The 25,420-nt window shown below is 35.3% G+C and overlaps 1 protein-coding gene across 1 annotated transcript in view; it reads left to right on the top strand.

Annotated features, from left to right (window-relative positions):
* LOC143084329 (uncharacterized) overlaps positions 1-25,420 on the top strand; it is a 165,412-nt gene that overhangs the window by 1,817 nt on the left and 138,175 nt on the right. The window contains exon 2 of the mRNA XM_076260740.1: positions 16,789-16,846. Coding sequence (XP_076116855.1) covers positions 16,798-16,846 — 49 coding nt within the window. The 5' untranslated portion in view covers positions 16,789-16,797. The remainder of the gene's footprint in view (positions 1-16,788; positions 16,847-25,420) is intronic.

The raw sequence follows: 25,420 nt of genomic DNA, 5'->3' as shown, positions 1-25,420 counted from the left end.
TTTTCAAATCGAATCCTTTCAGTGAACTTCCAAGATTTTAAATTCATTGCGAATAAAAGATGGATATGAGATATACGTTAATGACACAGCAAGCCAACAATACAACAAAATTAAAAGTCATCTACAGGTTGACATACGGTCTCAGACAATATATTTACAATATATCAATCTCCGAAGTTGTCGTCATACGGTCTCAGACAATATATATACAATATATTAAGCTCAGAAATTGGCGACATACGGTCTCAAACAATATATATACAATATCAAGCTCCAAAGTTACTTTTTTCTTTTCTCTTTGTTCCTGAAAGCCAATAAGAATACCTAAATCTGCTGATATTTTTCCATATCATCATATACTCTAATATTGGTGGCTGTACCTTATTGTAACATTAGCGTTAACGTCATACAAGAAGGGAGACGAGATCTTGTTCGATGGCTAGAAGAAACCTGTTACTGTACAAAATTTTGAATGCACAAAAACGAACGAAACGGTTATTAGGTTTACTTATTTAAAATAATTTTTGTGATGATTATTTATTCATTTATTCGTTTTCCACGAATATAGGAAATAATCACATGCTAAATGTAAAGTGCACCACGGCACTTTTATTGGTTTTGTTTCGCCCTGCTATTTCTTGGAAGGTCTTCAAATTACGGAAGCCGATAAGGGCCATTCAAAAAAAAAAATTATGTCGTAATTACGACATAGAATGTCGTAATTTCGACATAACATGTCATTATTACGACATCGCTGTGTCGTAATTTCGACATAACATGTCGTTACAACGACATCGCTATGTCGTATGTCGTAATAACGACATCGCTATATATAAAAGAATATGTATTATGATTGCCAAGAAACTAAATGGCACAGAAATTAACAACTATAGGTCATCATAATGCCCCCAATAATTAGAAAAGCCCCCGCATAGTCAGCTATAAAAGAGGGAGGAAAGATACCAGAGGGAGAGTCCCCAAATGCTGTGTGGCAGACAGTGTTATTAATTAATTATTAGCTCCCTTGGTTAAACTCCAAATTTCATATTTGATGTATTTCATTGTTAAATAATTTACATGAAGCTTAATAAGTATATATTTGTTAATTGCATAGCTTTTGCTATTTGAATTCATTGGTTAAAGATATTTATTTATATTGTAAAGTTTGATATTTGCATCGTCGCACAATCTTTGGTTACCCTCTTTGGATACCTTCAGTGAGAAACTTATATATTTTATAGATCCCATCGAAGTTTAATAAGTGACCGGTCGTGGAAGAGCCGTACAGACAGAGAATAAAGATAAAGAAAATAAAGCTGTATGTGTGGAAGCATTTCATTCCTTTAAGACCCAAATATGTAGGTAATAAGAAAAGAATCTTGACATTCTTTACTCTGCGTGTATCTAACTTTTGTTTTAATCAATTATAAATAAATTTGGTGTTTTTTCTGTCTTCTGATGAATAAAAAGAGTAAGACAATAATAATATCTAACAAAAGTACAAATATTTGCCTCATGTGAGTTCAAATATTGCTGATTCAATAAAATCTTCTCTACACAGTCGTTTTTCAAACGGTAGCCATTTTGTCCAAGTTGATATTTCATTTTTCAAAGCAGTTAACGCGTATTTTTTATTTAATGAATGGCTATTATCTATTTTGAATTTATTGAACCATAAAACTAATTTTTGACTCTTCACATTGAATAATCCGCGAAGCGGATTATGTTAAATGTGAAGAGTCAAAAATTAGTTTTATGGTTCAATAAAATCAAATATGTTTTAAATTAAGATTTTACAGTGAAGCAGTTAACGCGTATTTTTTATAATTGATCAAAACAAAAGTTAGATACACGAAGAGTAAAAAATGCCAAGATTCTTTTCTTAATAACTACATATTTGGGTCTTAAAGGAATGAAATGCTTCCACACACTACAAAACGGTAGCCAATTTGTCCAAACGTCTGAAAACGTCTAAAATCCTAAAGACGCTAATTTCCGACGTTAAATGTGATAAATTTTCAATTAAATGTTCATGATAATTAAAACAAATCGTGTTATGAAATTTTGAAAAAGAGGTTGATGATTGCTGCCGAAAAAAAAGAATTATATTATATATTATAGTGCAAATTGCTATAGATTCCTCCCGGGGACATAGGTTCGACACAGGTTAAATTTTTATTAATCGTTTATAGCTTTTAACGATTTAATTAAAAGAATTGGGAAATGGGGAAAATATCCCATTACATGAACTTCGTCAAACTTTTGCAAAGACAAATTGGAGACACCAAGACAGTCCTCTAAATGTAAAATGCGAATTAAAATTTATGTAACGGAAGTACTCCAAAATAGATCATTCAAAGTCGTCACTTCAGTAAGGTGCAATCACCAATATCAAAACACTTAATACCAGTTCACGGAATGTTTTACTTCGCGATTTGTCCTGCTATTCATGTTATAACTGTCGTGATGAAAGTAATTCCTGTACTAGCGAAGCCGAAACTTTTCGTCAATATAAACTTGTGCATGAAATGGAGGTAATAGAAAGAAGAATCCCAAACAGCGACGAAAACCGTTTCATCGAATTAATAAAAACTCGGGATTATATTTGCCGTTTTCGCGGACGATCCAGGAGTAGATTACTATATTTTAAAATGTATATCAGAAGTTAAACACTATAGATGACTTGGGAAATAATTCTCAAGCCAAGGTTCAAGTAATTGAAGGGGTGTATTTCGACAACTTATGTGCCAGGGAAAATACAATTCTATTCAAATTTAACCAAGGGTAAAAATGTTCGAATTACTTGCAGAGTATTAGATATATTTGTATTGGGGTTGAATCAAGATATAGAAACTTTACAATGACAGATGATATGCACCTTGAAAGTTAAACATCCTATGATAAAAAAAAATATGGAAAACCGTAAACATCTACTTCCGTCCCATCTTTCCTTCCTACATTACTTGCGACAGAACTGCATTTTTAGTTGAAATAACTTAAACATTATTAAATCGATTTCCAGAACTCGAGGTAATTTTTGATAAAATGACATCACAAAACGAACAGAACCAGAATCAACCAACAATATGAAAAACCGAATAAAACTTGCAAAAATTAATCGAAGTCAAACACCCTTTTCGACGCCGCAATTCACCCTTATTACAAGAAGCCATGAAGTTTGCGCTTATTTAAAGGGAGATGGAATGCTTAGCTTGCAATGTCAGTCCTCATATAATTCCACATATTATTCTTCCAACAAATGGAAGTTTATATCAACCTTGTCTGGTTGTACAGCCCTTCCACGGCCGGTACCTTATTAAACTTAGAAGGGATCTATAAAATATATAAGCAAATATTAAACTTTACAATATAAATAAAAATCTTTAACCAATGAATTCAAATAGCAAAATTTATATGCAATTAACAAATATGTACTTATTAAGCTTCATGTAAATTATTTAACATGAAATACATTAAATATGAAATTTGGATTTTACTAAGGGAGCTAATAATTAATAAATAACTCTGTCTGCCACACAGCATTTCGGGGACTCTCCCTCTGGTATCTTTCCTCCCTCTTTTATAGCTGACTATGCGGGGGCTTTTCTAATTATTGGGGGCATTATGATGACCTAAAGTTGTTAATTTCTGTGTCATTTAGTCTCTTGGCAATCAAAATACATATTATTTTATATATAGCGATGTCGTTATAACGACATAGTGAAGTCGTTATTACGACATAGCTATGTCGTTTTAACGACATAGCTATGTCGTTTTAACGACATAGTGATGTCGTTATTACGACATGATATGTTGAAATTACGACATAGCGATGTCGTTATAACGACATGTTATGTCGAAATTACGATTACGATATAATTTTTTTTTTTAATGGCCCTTATCGGCTTCCGTACTGATCGAACCAGACTTTTAAAAGCCTCTGTTGGAAGATGAGATAAATCATGGAAAATAATTTTTACTCGATTAAAATACGAATAAAAAGATGAAGAATATTGTCTCATCTTTCAAAATCACTTTTCTGTTAAATAAAAAAGCTCGGAGATGTAACAACACGGGTTTTTATGAACCGTACTATTTATAGACTCAGCTGTCAATTTTGTCAATATCCGGTTCTATTTTAAATAAAAGTGGACTTTCGTTTTGTCGACCTTCATACTGCAAAACAGCTTTTCAATGAAAAGAAATAAAACCCGTAGCAACAAAGACTCCCAAGAGTGTCTAAAACGATAGTAAAAAACTCTGATCCACTCGGTAATGAAAGGTTGAGTGTCAAACGGCAGCGAGAAATAATAAGTTACAGTCGTGCACCTGCTGACGACGAGGGTTTCTTATCGTCGAGTTGCAAGTTGCGAGTTAAGAAAGTCGAGTTGCGAGTTACAAAAGTCGAGTTGCAAGTTGTGAGTTAAGAAAGTCGAGTTGCGAGTTAAGAAAGTGTAGTTGCGAGTTAAGAATGTCGAGCTGCCAGTTAAGAAAGTCGAGTTGCGAGTTACAAAAGTCGAGTTGCGAGTTACAAAAGTCGAGTTGCGAGTTACAAAAGTCGAGTTGCGAGTTATAAAAGTCGAGTTGCGAGTTAAGAAAGTCGAGTTGCGAGTTAAGAAAGTCGAGTTGCGAGTTAAGAAAGTCGAGTTGCGAGTTGAGAAAGTCGAGTTGCGAGTTACAAAAATATTTTTGACCCCGAATTTCCAGGTTTGAACAAAGCATGCATGTACCCGAACTTAGTTATTCCCGCGATTGCGGGATTTGAAAGAGTTATATGTGATACTTATTTACATGTATAAGATATAATGTATAAGTTAAATTTTGGAAGTATTTGAAAAAAAATAAAAAAATACTGTATCCCAAAAAGATGAGATCGATCTTATTTAATCCAGTGCGTTTTCAATACAACATAAAAAAAACCCGGTCTGATTATAAATTACCTTATAACCTTGTCAACCTTATATATCGTAAACAAATAATTCTAAAAATAGAATAGTAAATTAAATTCTGCATCTCGCGCGGACTATAACACACGGAAAGTCATCACCGTGTATCATCGTACAGCCGATATAGGTACTAACCAAGCGGGCGTGAGCGATTTTGATCTTAAACGCGGGTAACGAAAAATCTTTGTTTTGTTCACATAATATCAATGTGTACTTCAATCTAAACATAATTGTTGTTTTAAGAAATGATTTGATCGTAGGTTGATGATTAGAGATGTCTCATTATTTTCCCAAAACAAGAGGGATTACTAAAAGCATGTGCAAATACTTGTAAAAGAAGTTGGCCCTCGTCTCATCCGATATAATTCTATATTCATTTCAACTCTTTTTCTGATAGAAGGTCAATGTGTGTGTGTAATAAGTATAGCTGTTTCAATAATTAGCATTGAAATCTTTCATACATATGTTATTTTTCGATATTTTATCCCTAAAGAAGCGTTGTGTACGGTGTTTAGCTGACCACACAAATCCTTATGTACGGTGCATAGTTAAGTTGTTGTACACCGTACACAAAAACTTTATTTTATACTCGTTTATAACCCAAACAGTTTCAAAGAATGAGTAATCACAGGTAGGTTTATGATTGGTAACCATTACTGTTGCCCTGTATTAGGTTTCTTTCAGATAAAACATGTAAATGTCTCAACAACTGTATCGAAATTGAAATTGGGTGTTGACTTTCACAACTATTTGCGCATGAACAAGTTAATTGTTCTTATTTGAATATCAAAGTTGATTTATGAATAGGAAAAAATCGATGCAAAAATTATTTGTGAGCAGGAATTTCAGATGTTGAGAAATGTACATTGAATATTGATAAAGCAAGACAAAGATCTTCGTTACCTTGTAAGATCAAAATCGATCATGCCCGCTTGGTTAGTACCTATATCCGGTGTACTGATGATACACGGTGGTCATGGAGACAATAGTTTGCTCATTGGAATTTCGTATTGATTTATTAATCTTATTTTTGGTTCATTCATCACACAGACTTGTGTGTAGACTATCGCTAAATAACGAACGGTCAATGCGGCCGCGTTTGAAGATGAGGATTTGCAGCAAAGGAATAGAACTTATCGATTAAGAAGATAATCCCAAAAGTAGAGGAATCTATGTTTACTTTTCTTATTCAATCCATCATTTTAAAACACGCTGAAGATGCACAGATTTATTTTCATATCTAAAAATAGGTGGCCTCGGTGGCCGAGTGGTCTAAGTAGTTGCGACTGTAATCACTGAGGTTGTGAGTTCGAACCCCGCTCGGGAGGGTCCACTCGACTCCTATCTTAATTGACTAGGATTGTCAGTTTTTCTATCGAAGGTCGGTGGTTTTCTCCGGGCACTCCGGCTTCCTCCACCAATAAAAACTGGCCGGCACGAAATAGCCTAAATACGGTGCTTAAAAGTGGCGTTTAAACACTAACAATCAAATCAAATCATATCTAAATATAACATTCACCTGAAAAAAGATCGATCTTTTTAAAACCACATCAGGAAGTGGACTTTTTAAGATTGGCAATGAGGCACTATCAAGGTCAAATGAAGTGTTATAAAGCCACCATAGACAACCGTATGGCCTTCAAAATCAATTCTTAGTAGTCTGCTATAAACGGCCCAAACATGAAAAATGTGAAACAATCCAAATTGAAAACTCTAGAAAACTAACGGAAACCGTTTTACTAGCTCATAATTGACAATCTCAAACATGTGAGCACTATATAATTTTACACCTAAGTAACTCAGTAAGTTTTATAAGTTACCCAATACCCAGGAGGAATACTTTAAAAAAATCTTATTCACGTATAGCAATACACATTTTAAACTTTCCAATGAAATCGTACGTGTAAAATGGCGCAAAAGTAGTTTTTACAATAGTATCTTTGGCATCTACATGTATAGACTAAAGAATAATAATCTGCTATCACACGCTTTTTTGTAATTTCAATAATGCAAATGTTGAAATTAAAATAGCAACACTTTTGAAATGTAAGGTTTGCAAATATCCAAAGTTAATGAACCATGACTGAAGGAACAAGGCAAAACAATCTCTTTTGAAATGAGATGTGCCAATATTAATACAATTGCATACCAAATATCATTGACTTACCACAAGTAGTTTACCATAAACTAGACCTTATTACAAACTAATACATTAATTGTTGACGCAGCCGCTGCCGTCGCCGCTCGGACGCTGGAAACAGCATACCTATGTCTAGCTTTTTGACTCCGTCAAGAGACACAAAAACGGGGAATGAGTCAAAGAGACAGAAACCCAACCAAAATATACAAATCAACCAAAGGCCATTGGGTCTTCAACACAGCAAGAAATCACACACCTAGAGGGAGCCCCGAGCAGGCCCCGAAACACAATATTCATTAGATCAAGAATATGGACGCCATTCTATGCTCCTAAATATAAAGATGAACCTAAATTGATAGATATATACAAGAGCAACAACGGCTAAAGGTTCAGACACAAACAATGTGGCGGGTTTAAACTGATTGTATGTACGTCCATTATGTCCCCTTCATCTCTAGCCAATGTAGACATATTGCACTCACACCACATCTTCCTATATCTATATATAATTTTAACGACCACAATTTTGAGTGTCACTGCCTAAGAATAAATTTTGCGGTCCCAAACAAATATACCGGGCTCTGTAGCTGCCCCAAAAAGCACACATTAAACGAAATCTGCAGAAGGGGTCTCTTACATATGTACTATAGTTTGGTTGCTATCTATACCTTTACGTTTAATATGACGGTGCTAGCTATGAAATTAAATAATAACTAATTTGCAAGCCATCCGCTGTATTTCAAAAGGCTATCTGCTTCTTCAGAAAATACTATACGTAGTGATTATGTAAGCAATCCATTTTATTTTTACAAGAAACTCATATTAAGTCTAAACAACAAAAATAATCAACTATACTGTATACAATTCTATAAGCAAACATCGTTCCAAATTGTTAAACAATTACACCAAAAAAAAACCCAAATTGTTTCGTTTCCACATTTTTATGTAATTACGCAACTCGACTTTCTTAACTCGCAACTCGACTTTCGTAACTCGCAACTCGATTTTCTTAACTCGCAACTCGACTTTCGTAACTCGCAACTCGATTTTCTTAACTCGCAACTCGACTTTCGTAACTCGCAACTCGACTTTCTTAACTCGCAACTCGACTTTCTTAACTCGCAACTCGACTTTCTTAACTCGCAACTCGACTTTCGTAACTCGCAACTCGATTTTCTTAACTCGCAACTCGACTTTCGTAACTCGCAACTCGACTTTCTTAACTCGCAACTCGACTTTCTTAACTCCCAACTCGACTTTCTTAACTCGCAACTCGACTTTCGTAACTCGCAACTCAACTTTCGTAACTCGCAACTCGATACATGCAACTCGCAACTCGATACTCGACAACAAGTGAATCTTGCTGACGACAATCAAAGTATCGATTTCAGGTTGTTTTACAAATATCCTTCTCACAACTCCAAAATATACGTACATACATTATTAATTACTTTTGTACAAGTTAAACGACTTTCATGACCGCAGGTTAAGTTTTCTAAATGTTTCAACTCGAAATAAAACTCCTTACCGCGATTGTTTTTGATTCCGACGTTTTGTTTTCCACGAGTTTTTATTCTCAACAATCTTTGAAAAAACATTTTTTGACAGCGTTTTTACGCCCGATACATATATATCGAATGCATTTGGTGTTTATCATAATATCTATGGACCAACTGGGCCAAGGAACATGTTAAAACGTTATTTTTACTGTTTGCACTATGACCGTCTAAAAATAGAAATTTATGTATCCTTAATGCCCGCGTCACACTGTCCCGATTTTTATATACGATGGACACCCGAATGCGAAAATTGTAAGTTCGTACGAAGTTGGTCCCGATCTCGTTAAAATACCAAAAAGTGACCGAAGCAAGTACGATGAATAACGAAGTCTATACGATGGTGCCGAAATTATATACGATAGCAAAAGATGGACATATGAAGGTTAACCGAAGACGGGTATTTAAGCTTCATATCTCAGCCGGAGCCTACACGATGGATCACGAAGGCTACACGATGGATTACGAAGGCTACAAGATGGATTACGATGATGGCGCGATGGATTACGATGATGGCGCGATGGCCATACGATGTCTAAAAGATACGAACAGAATTTCGACAACATATCGTTTCTGTACAAGTCTGCCATGCATGGCGGGAAATCGATCTTTTAGTCTCATTCATATAAAACTTAGTTTATTATCCCCTCGCCTACTACATGTAAGTTGCGTGTAGATAAAATTGTTATGGACACTCTAGAACCAAAATGCTCAAAACCTGGTATGGTGTTACTCGTTAAGAATATCTTAAGCGCTATTGACTTTAAAGTTCAAAGGTCAAGGTCACAGTGGTAGTTGTAATACAAGGCAATATCACCCTTGTGGACACTCTAAACGCAATATGCTTCAAAAGATTTTAACCACATTTGGCATATTGTTCCTCCTTGTAATGATCTGACATTTTTTACGTTCAAGGCCAAAGGTCAAGGTCATGCAGATGGACTTGTTTTTTCTCCTTGACATTGCATAATACACTGGCAATTGGTTACTCATTTTTTTAACTGGTGATTCTAAGACAATATTAAAGGTATTTCCAGTTACTGAATGTTTTGGTTGATTTCTAAAAAAATAGTTTATGTATCAAATATGCATATTCAATTTACCATTTTCTGCATGTGTCATATACAAATATAGTGTCCATATTTGTCCCCAATATGTTACATACGAGGGGATGCCATGCTCGGCATTGCCTTGTTTGAACTGTAAAATGTGTGCACTAGTCTGAATAATCACCCATAATTATGCCCATGTTTACTGATCTATATTAAAGGTAAGGTAATGGGTTTGTTGATCCCTTTTATTCAAAAAGAGTTCTTTCCAGGAGAATATCATAATAATATAGACAAAAGGAAGGATGTGGGGAAAGCAACAAATGCGGCAAAATATGACATATAGAAAACAAAATGGTTATGGAGTAAACATTCGTGTGACAACAACTCAGACGATACATAAAAAATCAGAATAATGAAGAAAAAGTTGGTTTCCCTATATACGTGTACCTGCAGTGTTGGTGTACGAGGCGCGTTTATGATTTTCATTGTGTTACTTGATATGAAAAATTGACAAAAAATAATATTTTACTTATAAAAGTAAATCCTGAGCCTGTAATAGCTGCTCTTCTTGTTCCATTTGAATTAATAGAAACAACGCTGTCGCCTTTCTTGTTCTCATAGAATCATATGATATGAGCTCCATGTTTTGTGAACGTCTTTCTTAATTGTCGTATTAGACTGACCATTGCATATCGCTCATGGCACTTTAAATGTATTTTAGCGCGAAAATTAACTTACATTTAGCTGGATTTATTACCGTCGTAGTTCCATCTTGTCGCCTTCGTACTTTTATTCGATGGCAACACGACGGGATTACGAGGTCTTCACGAAGTCGTGTTGCCATCGTAAGACCTTAGGATATCTTCGTGATTCATTCGTGTAGACATCGTAATGTCAAAACTGCCCGATGGAAACGATGGAAACACGAATGCAATACGATGTGCAAAGATGCATTCCCGGTGACATTACGATGGTGAGGTAGTCCAGCCCTGGCCTCAGTGACTCATTTTTTTTTTTTTTTTTTTTTTTTTTTGTTGTCACTGAGGCCAGGGCTGGACTAGATGGTGAGGATGGTGATACGAACTCAATACGAACCCTCAACATCGGATGCACCTTCGGGGATTTTTTAACATGTTAAAAAATTTAGAACCCTTCCCGAAGTTGTCCCCGAAGGCTAGAAAAAGTGGCAGATGGTTAAAGAAGGCACTACGAATAGCCCGATCTGGATACGATCAGCCCCGATTTTGAAAATTTCCATTATCGTGTTGCCATCGGCGTAAAAATCGGGACAGTGTGACGCGGGCATAAGAATCGATACATTCGGCATCTACACCGGTGTGCCAAAAGGATACATTCGGCATGCGCATGAGGGTACCAAAAGAATACATTCGGCATGAAAGGGTTAATTAATAGTTCTTCCTTCAAAGACACTGTTCTCAAAATTTTAAATTTTTATCATTTTTTTCCTGTTATCCTGAGATATAAAGGGATCTGCAAACTGACTTTAATCATACTCTCATCATTCTAGTCCTAAGCTTATAATCTTTTATTGTTCTTATTAGATTTTTAGCTTCAAGAATTCTTTGCTTTAATTCATTTGATAACATGATGTCTAGTTTATTCAAAACATCGCGTTTAAATTCACTCTTTTTAAGTTTAGAACTTTTTTTTTTATTGTTTGGGATAAAATATGTGTTTTAGATTGGTCAAAGGGAGATAACTTTAATTGTTTTTTCTTTGTCGCAGGGATTGCTGTTTCGGCGTCGACGTCGACGGCGTCAACAATTGTTAAGTTTTCTGCTTTAAGTTAGTTTGATAGGACCTGCTTGTGATATATCATTGATATCTAATATAAAGTTGTATTACTATCAGTACATCAGTTTGACGACTATTTTGAGGACCAGTCCCCTAGGACATGGTCCATCCACTTTGAATTAATTAGCAAATTTTTAATGTTAAGTTTTCTACTTGATCAATGACGTTGCATTACTATAAGTTCATATAAGTTTGACGGCTTTTTCGAGGCCCTGTGACCTACACGACCTTGGTCATGGTCCAGCCACTTTCAATTACTACACCAATGTTTAATGTTAATTTTTTTGCTTAAGGTGGCGCGGGTGTCTACCTCCATCTTGGATTTTGAAGTAGCAGATAACGTTGGTCTAGATCTTTGAAGAAATGTGCAAATTTTGAGAGTAGCATGTAATTTATGTGTAAGACTTTTGATGAAAATATAGAAAATTGTGTGTTTTATCATAATTATGGCTGCAATTTCTCAAAAACACCTTATTTGTGTTTTTTTTCAACTTTGCCAAATAAGGGGAGATAACTCAGATAAAGTAATTTTTATAATAGAAAGTGTTGTGAATTTACCTATTTTAATCTGTAGCAAGAAAACAAGTTCGGTGACCCCATTTTTTCTTTTTCTTATCTGAAAGCATGTTATAAGAGCTATTTTCTCACATTTTATCTCAAAATTCTATCATGTAGTTTTCTTTTTATCACACAAAATTTGATTTTCCATGCATAATCTATACAAAATCTGACAATTTTGCACAACCTGTAGCGTGAAAAAAAAGTCCGGTGACAGCATGTTTGTGTGTTCCTTCCTACATCATGTTTGTGTGTACCTTCCTACAACATGTTTGTGTGTACCTTCCAGCAGCATGCATGTTTGCGTGTTCCTTCCTACAGCATGTTTGTGCGTTCCGTCCTACAGCATGTTTGTGTGTACCTTTCAACAGCATGTTTGAGTGAAACTTCCAGCAGCATGTTTGTGTGTACCTTCCAGCAGCATGTTTGTGTGTACCTTCCTACAGCATGTTTGTGTGAAACTTCCAGCAGCATGTTTGTGTGAACCTTCCAGCAGCATGTTTGTGTGAAACTTCCAGCAGCATGTTTGTGTGAAACTTCCAGCAGCATGTTTGTGTGTACCTTCCTACAGCATGTTTGTGTGTACCTTCCAACAGCATGTTTGTGTGTACCTGCCAGCAGCATGTTTGTGTGAAACTTCCAGCAGCATGTTTGTGTGTACCTTCCAGCAGCATGTTTGTGTGTACCTTCCAGCAGCATGCATGTTTGTTTGTACCTTCTAGTAGCATGTGTGTGTGAACCTTCCAACAACATGTTTGTGTGTTCCTTTACTTGTTTGAGTTTATTCAAGTTCATGTTTCTGTATACCTTTAATTAGTATAAAATTGAGAATGGAAATGGGGAATGTGTCAAAGAGACAACAACCCGACCAAATAAAAAAACAACAGCAGAAGGTCACCAACAGGTCTTCAATGTAGCGAGAAATTCCCGCACCCGGAGGCGTCCTTCATCTGGCCCCTAAACAAATATATACTAGATCAGTGATATGTTATGTTTGTATTCCAGCAATATGTCTGCGTGCACATTCGAGCAGCATCTTTGGTTGTTCCTTCCAACAACAGGTGCGTGTGTATATTTCAGCAGCATGTATGCGTTATTTTAAGCAGCATGTGTGTGTGTGTACCTTCCAGCAGCATGTTGTGTGTACCTCCCAGCAGCATGTTTGTGTGTACCTTCCAACAGCATGTTTGTGTGTACCTCCCAACAGCATGTTTGTGTGTACCTCCCAACAGCATTTAGTGTGTACCTCCCAATAACATGTTGTGTGTACCTTCCAACAGACTGTTTGTGTGTATCTCCCAACAGCATGTAGTGTGTACCTCCCAACGGCATGTATCTCCCAACAGCATGTTTGTGTGTACCTTCCAGCAGCATGTAGTGTGTACCTCCCAACAGCATGTTTGTGTGTACCCTCCAGCAACATGTTTGTGTGTACCTTCCAACAGCGTGTTTGTGTGTACCTCCCAACACCATGTTTGTGTGTACCTTCCAACAGCATGAAGTGTGTCCTTCCAGCAGCATGTAGCACTGTGTACATTCCAACAGCATGTTTGTGTGTACATTCCATCATCATATATGTGTGTACCTTTCGACAAAATATTTGTGTGTTTATTCAAGAGGCTTGTTTGTACGATAAGCAGCATGTTTGTGTGTACATTCCAGCGACATGTTTGTGTGTATATTCCAGCGACACGTCTGTGTGTATATTCCAGCCACATTTTTGTGTTAACAGTAATGAAGCATGCTTGCGCGTAATTCATGAGGTATGTTGATGTGAACAAACCAGCAACATGTGTGTGTGTGTGTGTACTTTCCAGTAGCATGTTTGTGTGTATTTTCCAGCAGCATGTGTATTTGTACATTCAACGACCTGGTTTGTGTGTACCTTCCAGTAGCATATTGTTTGTGCCTTCCAGTGACACGTTTGTGTGTACCTTTCAGCAGCATGTGTGTATATATATGCCAGTTGTTGTTGTTGTTGTTGTTCTGTATCTTTCCTCCACTGTCTGGAGAACTGTAGTGTTGAATATGGTTAAACAACACTTCATTATATATATATGCACTGTCCCACTTTTACTGCAATACTTACAATATAAAGAGAAGTCTATGTACACACTATGAGCGGGGTGGTCCCTACTATATTTCAATCACTCAATCATGAAAATATGATAAATCTCAAAAATCAAATGAGCTTTAGCACATTATTAAAAAGGTTACTTGTAATGATATTCCAGAGCTGTATTGCGTGCTATGTAGGGCATAGCATAGTCCTCAACTTTCACAATTTTCAGGGCATCCATAAACGGTTGTCTGACTGTAGTGAGATGCTTACATAGGACAAGAAAGTGAGTTCTGTCCTCTGGTCCTTGTTTACACATCGGACAAGATGGGTCTACTTCGAACTGGTTAAAACGATGTCTATTTAAGTTGGAAGCAAAAACCAAGTCATCTTTAAAATACATAGACATTGACCGTCTTTCAATTGGCAAACACATCTGATTTGGAGTAGTGCTGGTTCCGATACCTATATGCTATAACAAAAGCGTCTGTAAAATGTAGAATGTTACTTGGAGTATACACAGAAGATCTGTTTCACAGGTGACGACGGACATGTTCTAGTTGTCGTAACGACAACCCCGTCATCTTTTCCTCGAATGTGAACTACCAAATAAAACCAAATCACTGGATTTGAACTTTATGGATTTATATTACCCAGTAATACTGATCTATTGAGTTAAGCCAATTGAAACTGTTTTTTACTTTTTTTTCTTATGTTGTGCTGTTACACTACAATCCGAGGTTAGGTTAGGGTTTAGAGCTCCAAAAAGTTTTTTTTTCAATTAGTGCGATGTATATCAGAGAATTTAATTTATAAAAATAAAAGATTGATATTCTTATCTGTTCAAATGATCATACACGATAGAAAAAATCAGAGAATTCATATTTTATAGAATTGATGCTTTGTCGCTTAGTCCGATCCCCCCATTTCCCTGTAACTTTAGTGTGAGTTGATTTAAAGTGTCTCATTGTTGACAATAATGTACAATTCTTTTGATTTGTGTCAAGCTTGTGACATTCATGTAGCGGCAGTGAGACACACCAAACCTGTATTCCGTTGTCGGTAGTGGCGTCGGCGTCTTCATCATTTAGATTAAGTTTCTCGTTTGAGTTGTTTTTTTACATTTTTCATTTCGGGACCTTTTATAGCTTACTATGTGGTATGGGTTTTGCACATATAGTTGTTAACTTCTACGTCATGTGGTTAAGAGTTGTCTCATTGGCAATCATACCACATTTTCTAATTTCTTTATACGGTTTTTATTTTGTATTAAATATTAAACTGTTTTGACATGATCAATTTGTAAACCTCAATGGATTGTTATAAAACTTGTATAGGAGTTATTCTTCAAGATCACGATAAAGCATCTACAGAAAAACTTTTGTTTTTACTAATAAATATAGTCAACATTACGCTTTTACTCTGACAATAGCAATATCAGGCGAGACAAGGATTCCGTGGAATCTTTTACGAATGTATTATATAACACTGCTTCCAATTGAGAGCTAGGGAAAAAAACTGCAGGACCAAGTGGTTGGGGATATCCCCCGTATGTCCGAAAGACTGTAAATGTTTTAGTACTTTTTTCTTATTTTTGTCTGCCGTAATTCCCTCTTTCGTACCAATTAACTCTGACCAACAACTCGAACTTTAATTTGAACTTTACCTCAATGGATAGCGAAACTCATCCAAAGTACATTAAACAAACGACATATGGAAATCGGTTTAAAAATAGAACATATTTTTTTCCGAAATGGTCACGTGGTTTTACCTCATCACGTAATGTGATAACCACATCAAAGAATGAAAGGACCACATCAAATACTGAAAAAAACACATCATGTAGTGTAAAATCGTCAAATTTTGAAACATCATTACGTAATGATAAAGTCATATAAAGAATTAGTTTAAACATATTTATTTATAGTGGATTGGGAAACAAGTTTTGCAACTTATATTAATCCCTTTCCACTTTGCGTAGCGGCATTAGCCTACTCTTTTTCGAAATCTACAAAGGTGTCTTTAACGTGCAAGAGATATGGCTCTCTCTTAACACGGGTCAGCCATTTATCGTCCCCTTCCGACGGACTATCATCGTTTCCTCAAGACCATACTCGCAAATGGTGTCAAGGGAGAGCCGAAAATTGAGTTCCTGAAATTTTCATCCCGAACGGGAATCGAACCAGGAACCTTTGTGTTAGTAGTCCGATGCACTAACCACTACAACAAGGATATAAAGAATTGGCAAATCATCATTACGAAATTACAAAACCACATCATGGAATGAATCAACTACATTACGTTAAGTCACATACCCATCAAGTAACATAAAAACCACATTTCCTAATGAAAAAAAACCCACATTAAATAATAGTGAAACCACATCGAGTAATGACAAAACCATATCATGTAATGACAAAACTATATCAAGTCAATACGAAACCATATCGTGAAATATCGAAATATATAGGAATATACAAATTTCGGAGAGTTCATCAACAGTTTCCCGGTAGTCGGTGTCAGCATCAGTTGTGTACATTTAAAAAACATGTTTGTATATGTACCTTCACACTGGAAGTTAAGCCAGCACCTATTTCTAGACGTAAGATTGCACTAAAATTACGGAACAAGTTAAAAAGAAAATCTTTCTTTTATTTTTCAGGTTGCAAGAATGAGAACATTTATACATACCATTTTGCTGATCATTCTTTATCTACAAGGTAAGTTTATAATGTAAAGTTATATCTAAAAATGAATAGACGTGGCATTATTGCCAATGACACAAATCTCCATCACTGAATAAATGATAAGGATGTTAACAACTATAAGTCAACGTACGGTCTTCAACAATGAGTAAAAACCATGCCGTACAGTAAGCTATAATAGGCCCGACATGACAACAATATACTATGAAAACTCAGAAATTTTTTTGGAAGTACACAATGTTGTGTCTGAAACTATCCCAGCAATGTCATTTCAAGCAAAACAGATTCCATTTCAATATTGTGCATCCATTTGTGGTACTGATAGTGGCGAAACATTATTTATTTTTCTTCTTCAAAGTTCAAGTTAACATACGAGTTCGAGTTATGATTTTAACTGTAGTCATACGATAACGACATCTTTATTTACGAAATAATGTTGTAAATTTATCAGCTTTTGCCTAAAACGGTTATGAAATTCTGAATGATCTTTATGAATACAGATTGTACATGTATATGACACTGATGTCTGTGAGTTTGCAATGTTATTACATAGGCATTTATAATAAAGTATTCAAGTATGACGTAAGTTTTATTTCCCCTAAATTATCATTTTCAAGTTTTTGATTTTTAATCAACGTTCGAGTTATGCTTGTCTTAGAATTAGATTAGAATAATGTTCGAGTTAAATGTCTTTTCAAATAAAAGTTTGAGTACGAGATTGCGAGGATTTTTCAGTATCAGTTCGAGATAGTACGACAGCTAAAATTGATACAGTGCATTGATCCAAATATTCGTCACCTTCAATTTTAACGCTGTATATTTCAGAAGACAAACATTAAAATAAGGATGATGTGGGCTGATTTCTGTTCAGATTTTCATTAACACTTACCATGCGGTGACCGTCATATGACGGGCTTACCAAAATAACCGTTATTTGGCTCCAATGGCTCTCCATACTTTAAGAGGTCAACTGCATGATATCTATTTCGAAATTGATGCATGTTCCCTCAACCTGAGGCTATTTATTGTCATGTTTCTCATGTTTAAGGTGCATTTTGAGCTCAAATACGAACTTGGAAAATTGAAATCGGATAAAAGTGGTTTTTATACGCCCGGGACGGGACGTATTATGGTATACCGTTGTCCGTCCGTCCGTCTGCCCGTCCGTCCGTCCGTCCGTCGTCCACACTTCGGACAATAACTCAAAAACACTTTCACCAATTTCCATGAAACTTGAGTGAATTGTTTATATCTATTGACGTAAGCTCCCTTTCGTTTTTTTTTAATTTCAAATTTTAAGTTTTGGATTTATGTGGCTTTATTCATAAAAAAGGGGGGATTTTCAACACTTCGGACAATAACTCAAAAAGGCTTTCACCAATGTCCTTGAAACTTTGATGAATTGTTTATATCTATTGACGTAAGCTCCCTTTCGTTTTTTTTTAATTTCAGATTTTAAGTTTTGGATTTATGGGGCTTTATTCATAAAAAAAGGGGGGATTTTAAACACTTCGGACAATAACTCCAAAAGGCTTTCATCAATGTCCATGAAACTTTGGTGAATGTTTATATCTATTGATGTAAGCTCCCTTTCAATTTTTATAAATTTCAGAATTTAAGTTTTGGATTTATAGGGCTTTATTAAAAAAAAAAGGGGGATTTTTAACACTTCGGACAGTTACTCAAAAAGGCTTTCACCAACGTCCATGAAACTTTGGTGAATTGTTTATATCTATTGATGTAAGCTCCCTTTCAATTTTTATAAATTTCAGATTTTACATTTCCGTGTTATGAATTTTTATGCTTAAAAAAGGGGGGATTTTCCAATTTTGGGACAATAACTAACACTTTCACAAAATTTATGCAACTTTGATAAATTGTTTATATCTATTGACCTTAAAAGTGCCAATTGGGGGGGGGGGGGGTAACCAAAAAGTGGGGGGGGGGGGGTATTTGACAGGGCTCACACTATTTCTAGTTGATCATATAAATTCATTTAAAGCATAAAAGACAAGTTAAAAGAGCAACGGGCGTATCATGCGCTAAAGCGCAGCCCTTTATTCTGGAGAGGTGGGCTTCCCTTCGGTGTCTGACAAAGGCAGTTCAGTATGGCATGGTATTGGTTGCAAAAATTGATATTTTTCATTTAAATGCAATATTTTTTATTTAATTGGTATATTTCTTCATCTAAATGCAATATTTTTTTATTTGAATGGTATATTTTTTTCATTTAAATGCAATATTTTTTATTTAAATGGTATAATTTGTCATTCAAATGCAATATTTTTTTTATTTGAATGGTATATTTTTTCATTTAAATGCAATATTTTTTATTTAAATGGTATAATTTGTCATTCAATTGCAATATTTTTTATTCAATTGGTATATATAGTAGTTTTTTTTATTTATATGCAATAATTGCATTATTGGAAATTCTTTGACGTCATAAGGTCAAATTTGCAACAACATTTGTGATTTGGATTTCCCCCCTTTCTTTCTAAACATGAGTGACCAAGTATTAAAAAACGCGTCAGAATATCGCCCCCTAACTAAATCTTGCGTTCGTGCGAGTCCTGCACTGGTTGTTAAAATCTTATGGTCCTTACTATTATTTCTATTGCAAAATTTCGATGGTCAATACGTTCGGACCACCACTTTTTAAAAACTTTCTTTGTACATGGATCTATATGCAAGTATTATTATTATTAGTATATCGTTTTTTTAAATAGATTAGGCACCGTTGGTTTTCCCGTTTGAATGGTTTTACACTGTCATTTTTGGGGGGCCCTTTATAGCTTGCTGTTCGGTGTGAGTCAAGGCTCTGTGTTGAAGACCTTACTTTGACCTATAATATATATATACATTTACAAATTATGACTTGGATGGAGAGTTGTCTCATTGGCACTCATACCTCATCTTCTTATATCTATATACAACGTACACCAGACGTTTCTCAGACTGTTTTCTTTTTTGATAAATCCTTTGCAGCGCGTTGTGAACTGATTGATACTTCAGTCTGGGAGAACAAGATTTATTTCAGTATTAGTTGTAATAGCTTTAAGGAAGCTGGCTTGTCATGTTTTGGATTTTTTGACAGATTTTCGGAATCCTCTGGTTTTATCCATTTGAATGCCTGGAAAAAATTTGCCCGGTGACCCCCATTTTTCTTTTTATAAATCTTTTACATGTATAATGATAAGCAATCTGTAAAAGTCTTATAAAATTTTAATTACTTTTTAACAGTTTTTGAGAACTTCAACTTGTCAATGATAAAGCTAGGAAAAGTCAAGAGAGAATATTTTCCCGCCAAAATTTCAATGGCATATATCTCGAAAACAAGCACGGCGACCTATATATTTGTTTTGCTCTTTGGATTCCTTTAATAACCCCCTATCTATATAAACTAGTGTTTTGAAAAGTTAATTACTTTGAAACTGAGAAGCGAACTCCCTTAAGCAAACTTCCAGTAATTGCAAATATTATTATGTCGGTGCTTTGTGTCTATTGTCTTAATGTTATTTTTTTTTATGTGTCTCATACCGATCTTTTGAGTTAATCTAATTGCAACTGATTAGTGCAGGTTGTGCTTTGATGATACTGTTACACCACTGTCCCAGCTTCGGGATGGGTTGAGTGCTAACAAACATGTTGTTGTACTGTTAGACCACTATCCCAGGTTAGGGGAAGGATTGGAATCCCGCTAACATGTTTAACTTCGCTACATTCTGTATGTATGTGCTTGTCTCAAGTCAGGAGCCTGTAATTCAGTGGTTGCCGTGTGTTGTTGTGTTATACATATTTGTGTTTCGTTCATTTTTTGTACATTAATTCGGCCGTTAGTTTTCTTGTTTAAATTGTTTTACATTTGTGATTTCGGGGCCTTTTATAGCTGACTATGCGGTAGGCTTTGCTTATTGTGGAAGGCCGTACGGAGACTTATAGCTGTTGATTTCTGTTTAATTTGGTCTCTTGTGGAGAGTTGTCTCATCTGCAATCATACTGTACTACATCTTCGTTTTTGTACCAACCCTGCCATTTTCTTTATTTGCCTGTCCCAGGTCAGGAGCCTGTAGTTTAGTGGTTGTCGTTGGTTCATGTCTCGACTCATATTTGATATTTTGTAAATTGTTTTGTTATGTATAATAAGCCGTTAGTTTTTTCGTTTGAATTGTTCACACTTTTCATGTCGGGCCTTTTATAGACGACTTTACAGTATAAGGTTTTTGTCATTGTTGAAGGCCTTACGATTGTCTATAATTGCTTACATCCACTTCATATTTGAACTCCGGTGGATAGTTGCCTTATTAGCAATCATATCCCATCCCTTCGTTTTTATATTATATACCTGACTTCTAAACTCGTGTTTTATGAACAAGCATGAAATATTTGTCACTGGGCGTTAAAAATTAGCAGCAAACAATCAACCAATTTAAACTTGTGTTAAATAAGAGGAAAACCATTTAATATTTATTTATTTATTGGGGTGGGGGACAGAAGGATTTCATATATGAATATGGTTGCCTGGTAAGAGCTGAAAAATAGGCATGATAAGCGACAGATTAAAATGAATAATACTGTCCTCTCTTCCCTTCCCCATCCTTCATCTATAAATTTAAACTGACCACCACGGAATAGCCCAATAGTATTGAAAATAACGTTAAATACCAATCAATCAAAATCCCTTCCCTAGAATATCAAATAATCGTCCCTTAACTGTTATTGTCCGTGTAGTTCTTATATTTATCCAGCTTATCGTCCTACAGGGATGTCTTACTAAGGTTGTCATACCATAAAAACGTTTATAACACAGCCGCATTCATAAACGTATTAATGTTATTTAGACTAAACGACGCCATGTTTGTTATGTGCCTCTGCCGTCTAAAGAACCTATAAAAAAAGAAGAGGTGGAAGAAAGCCAGAAGATCTTCCCAATGCAAAAATGCAGAAATGGACTTCTTCTGGCTCACTACCGAAGAACAAAAAAACGCTCCCAATCAATATGTTTTAAAAACGCCTTGCTCCTACCCTTTTTTCCAAAAAAAATGGCATTGTTAAATATATATACATATATATAATCATCATTAAAATGCTTTTGTATTTTTATAAGACCTACTTTATTACATGATCTGGGACTAATGACATCTATCTATAAGTCCAAGCATACATTAAATTATTATAATATGAATATGTTTCTTTTAATATCCACATATGATGCTATGCATGAGTCACCATTTATCAGGACATAAATTGGGTTTACATAGAGAGAATAGTGTGCAAAAATAGATAAGGGGCGGGACCAAACCTATAGATCACATAATAAAGAAATGATGAAATATAAAGAATACGTTGATTGTTTTTTTTGTTTACTTATGTCCAGTGGCAAATATTTCACGCATGTTTAGGACAAATATAATAGAGATCAAAGGATAAAGAATAGAGTGAAAAGGTCAAAACTAAAAGATATAGAATTATAGAAACAATCTTTGATCTGAACCCCCTCTCCCTCCCCTCACACACACACACCATAACCATTACTGCCAATACTTGCATATATACATCTCTAAACAAATATCTAAATCTGAACCCCCTCTCCCCTAGACACCTAGGTTCTGGATCCGCCCCTGTTAAATGTATCTTATTACATATGTAGGACTCTAAAGTACGATGGGGACGCTAAAGTACGATGGTCACGCTAAAGTGCGATGGTTTACGCTAAAGTCCGATGCTTCCATACGCTTAAGTCCGATGGTCCGCGAAAATATAGACGTTAGAAACGTACTTTGATAATGACGTTAAAAGTCGTTTATAGATACAAACCAAAAATGAACATGCGGGAAGATAAATTAAGAATATTTGATTAACAACTTTTACACCAAATGTCCATGACTTACTAGTAATTCATTTAAACTGAACCGTTCTTTGTCGGCTGAAGCACAATGTTTTTTTTTCGAGTGATGAAAGACGGACTTGCATCCTACAGTCAACCATTTTACTTAAAAATGTATAGATACAAAATATAATACGCATACGTATCCTGTATCCTGCTTCTATTTGAAGCGATCGGATACATTTTAATCATTGTTTATGTGGCAGTTTCCTTTGCATGCGATCACCGTTAAAGTACTGTCGATTTTAATGAAAAGTAACGTCGGTATAATAGAGGTACATGTTTTCATGCGTAAATTAAAAATTGTCTGCTAAAGCTTATACAAATAAAAGTTGTATATTCCGACAATGAACGAATTTTGTCATTGTAATTTTCAATGACGACTGTAAGGGAGGTTGTCACATTAGTGTGAACGGCAAGATACACCAATTATCCAAATATTGAATCGCTCCGAATTGTTACAATTTCATTTTACAGGATATATAGTATAATGTGACACTTAAATACCTTTTTAGCAATTATAACGTGGTCGGTCTTCCAAATTTAGAAACAATCACTTAAGCCTTTCTGTAATCATAAATGCTATCACATATGTTTTTCCTTAACATACTAGCTTTTGATAAAAGACTATTTTTAACCTCGGTGTACTTTAACGTTTTAATCCCACGAATCTTACCCTTTTGGTCCATCGCACTTTAGCGTGATATACCATTGTGCTTTAGCGAACAAACAAGCATCGCACTTTAGCGTGATACACCATCGTACTTTAGCCTAGACCATCGCACTTTAGCGTGACCATCGCACTTTAGAGTACCATCGCACTTTAGAGTCCTACATATACATTTTGTACTGGTCTAGATAATAGTTAAACGTACAATCCTATAATTTGTGGGATACAAATCATTAGAGATTTGTATCTTATTATATTATATACTGAGTCAAAAAATAAACTTGTATACCCTCCCCCCCCCCGTTTTTCCAAATGCAGTATTGAAAAGTAAATCGTTTAAAAGTCCTGAAGAAAAAATATGTTTTGAAAAATGCCCTGCATACTTATTTATGCAAAGACATATAGTAATTATTGAACAGCTGTGGGGCTTGAAAAAAATTTCTATTTAAGAGATTCGGAGATGGTAACAGTAAAAAAAGCTCAGCAACGAATCCTAAATGTAAAATGATTTGCGGCATAAGACATGAGAGTACATATTATAGATAGTCCAAAATATGAAGTTCACGCCTTATACAGTGTACGTCCTATGTCATAGGACTATTGTTGTAACATGTGTTAGTTACTGGTTCCAATTTATTCCGAATTGTCTTTATTAAAGAATTAGTTTGGGAGTATCACGGGCTCAGGTCTCTTCTTGTGGGTCTCTGGTTCTGCTGTCGTAATTAGGGGATTTTTTTCTACATGAAGCAAAAAAGTCCAAATAATTATAACGTCCTGGAAGGTTTTTATTCTTTTTTATGTTTGCCTTCCTGCAACGTCTCTGCGGATCAAGAAAAGTAAAAAATAGTATAGCATCAAAGAACGTCATGATTACATGTATCTGGACTTAGAGGGGAGGAGGGCTAGCTATGTATTTTTTTTAATTTCAATGTGTAGACTGTAGGGGAGTTTCTTCAGAAAGGGTTTTCATTGGAGGTGTTTTGCCATGCACGCAGGCATCTGTCTCTATCAGTGTTGACATGAATATCAATTATGTGGTCATTTTTATAAATTTCCTGTTTACAAAACTTTGAATTTTTAGAAAAATTAAGGATTTTCTTATCCCCGGAATAAATTACCTGTAGTTAGCCGTATTTGGCACAACTTTTTGGAATTTTGGATCCTCAATGCTCTTCAACTTTGTATTTGTTTGGCTTTACAACTATTTTGATATAATTGTCACTGATGAGTCTTATGTAGACGAAAAGCGAATCTGGCGTACTAAATTATAATCCTGGTACCTTTGATAACTATTTACACCACTGGGTCGATGCCACTGCTGGTGGACGTTTCGTCCCCGAGGGTATCACCAGCCCAGTAGTCAGCACTTCAGTGTTGACATGAATATCAATTATGTGGTCATTTTTTTAAATTTCCTGTTTACAAAACTTTGAATTTTTAGAAAACTAAGGATTTTCTTATCCCAGGAATAAATTACCTTAGCCGTACTTGGCACAACTTTTTGGAATTTTGGATCCTCAATACTCTTCAACTTTGTATTTGTTTGGCTTTACAACTATTTTGATATGAGCGTCACCGATGAGTCATATGAAGACGAAACGCGCGTCTGGCGTACTAAAATATAATCCTGGTACCTTTGATAACTATTTACACCACTGGGTCGATGCCACTGCTGGTGGACGTTTCGTCCCCGAGGGTATCACCAGCCCAGTAGTCAGCACTTCAGTGTTGACATGAATATCAATTATATGGTCATTTTTATAAATTTCCTGTTTACAAAACTTTGAATTTTTTAGAAAAACTAAGGATTTTCTTATCCCAGGAATAGATTACCTTAGTCGTATTTGGCACAACTTTTTTGAATTTTAGATCCTCAATGCTCTTCAACTTTGTATTTGTTTGGCTTTACAACTATTTTGATATAATTGTCACTGATGAGACTTATGACTTATGTAGACGAAACGCGAATCTGGCGTACTAAATTATAATCATGGTACCTTTGATAACTATTGACACCACTGGGTCGATGCCA

Source organism: Mytilus galloprovincialis, chromosome 7 (genome assembly GCF_965363235.1).
Source record: "Mytilus galloprovincialis chromosome 7, xbMytGall1.hap1.1, whole genome shotgun sequence".
NCBI lineage: Eukaryota > Metazoa > Mollusca > Bivalvia > Mytilida > Mytilidae > Mytilus > Mytilus galloprovincialis.
Note: the sequence above shows the minus strand (reverse complement) of the source record. Positions and strands in the feature narration are given on the sequence as shown.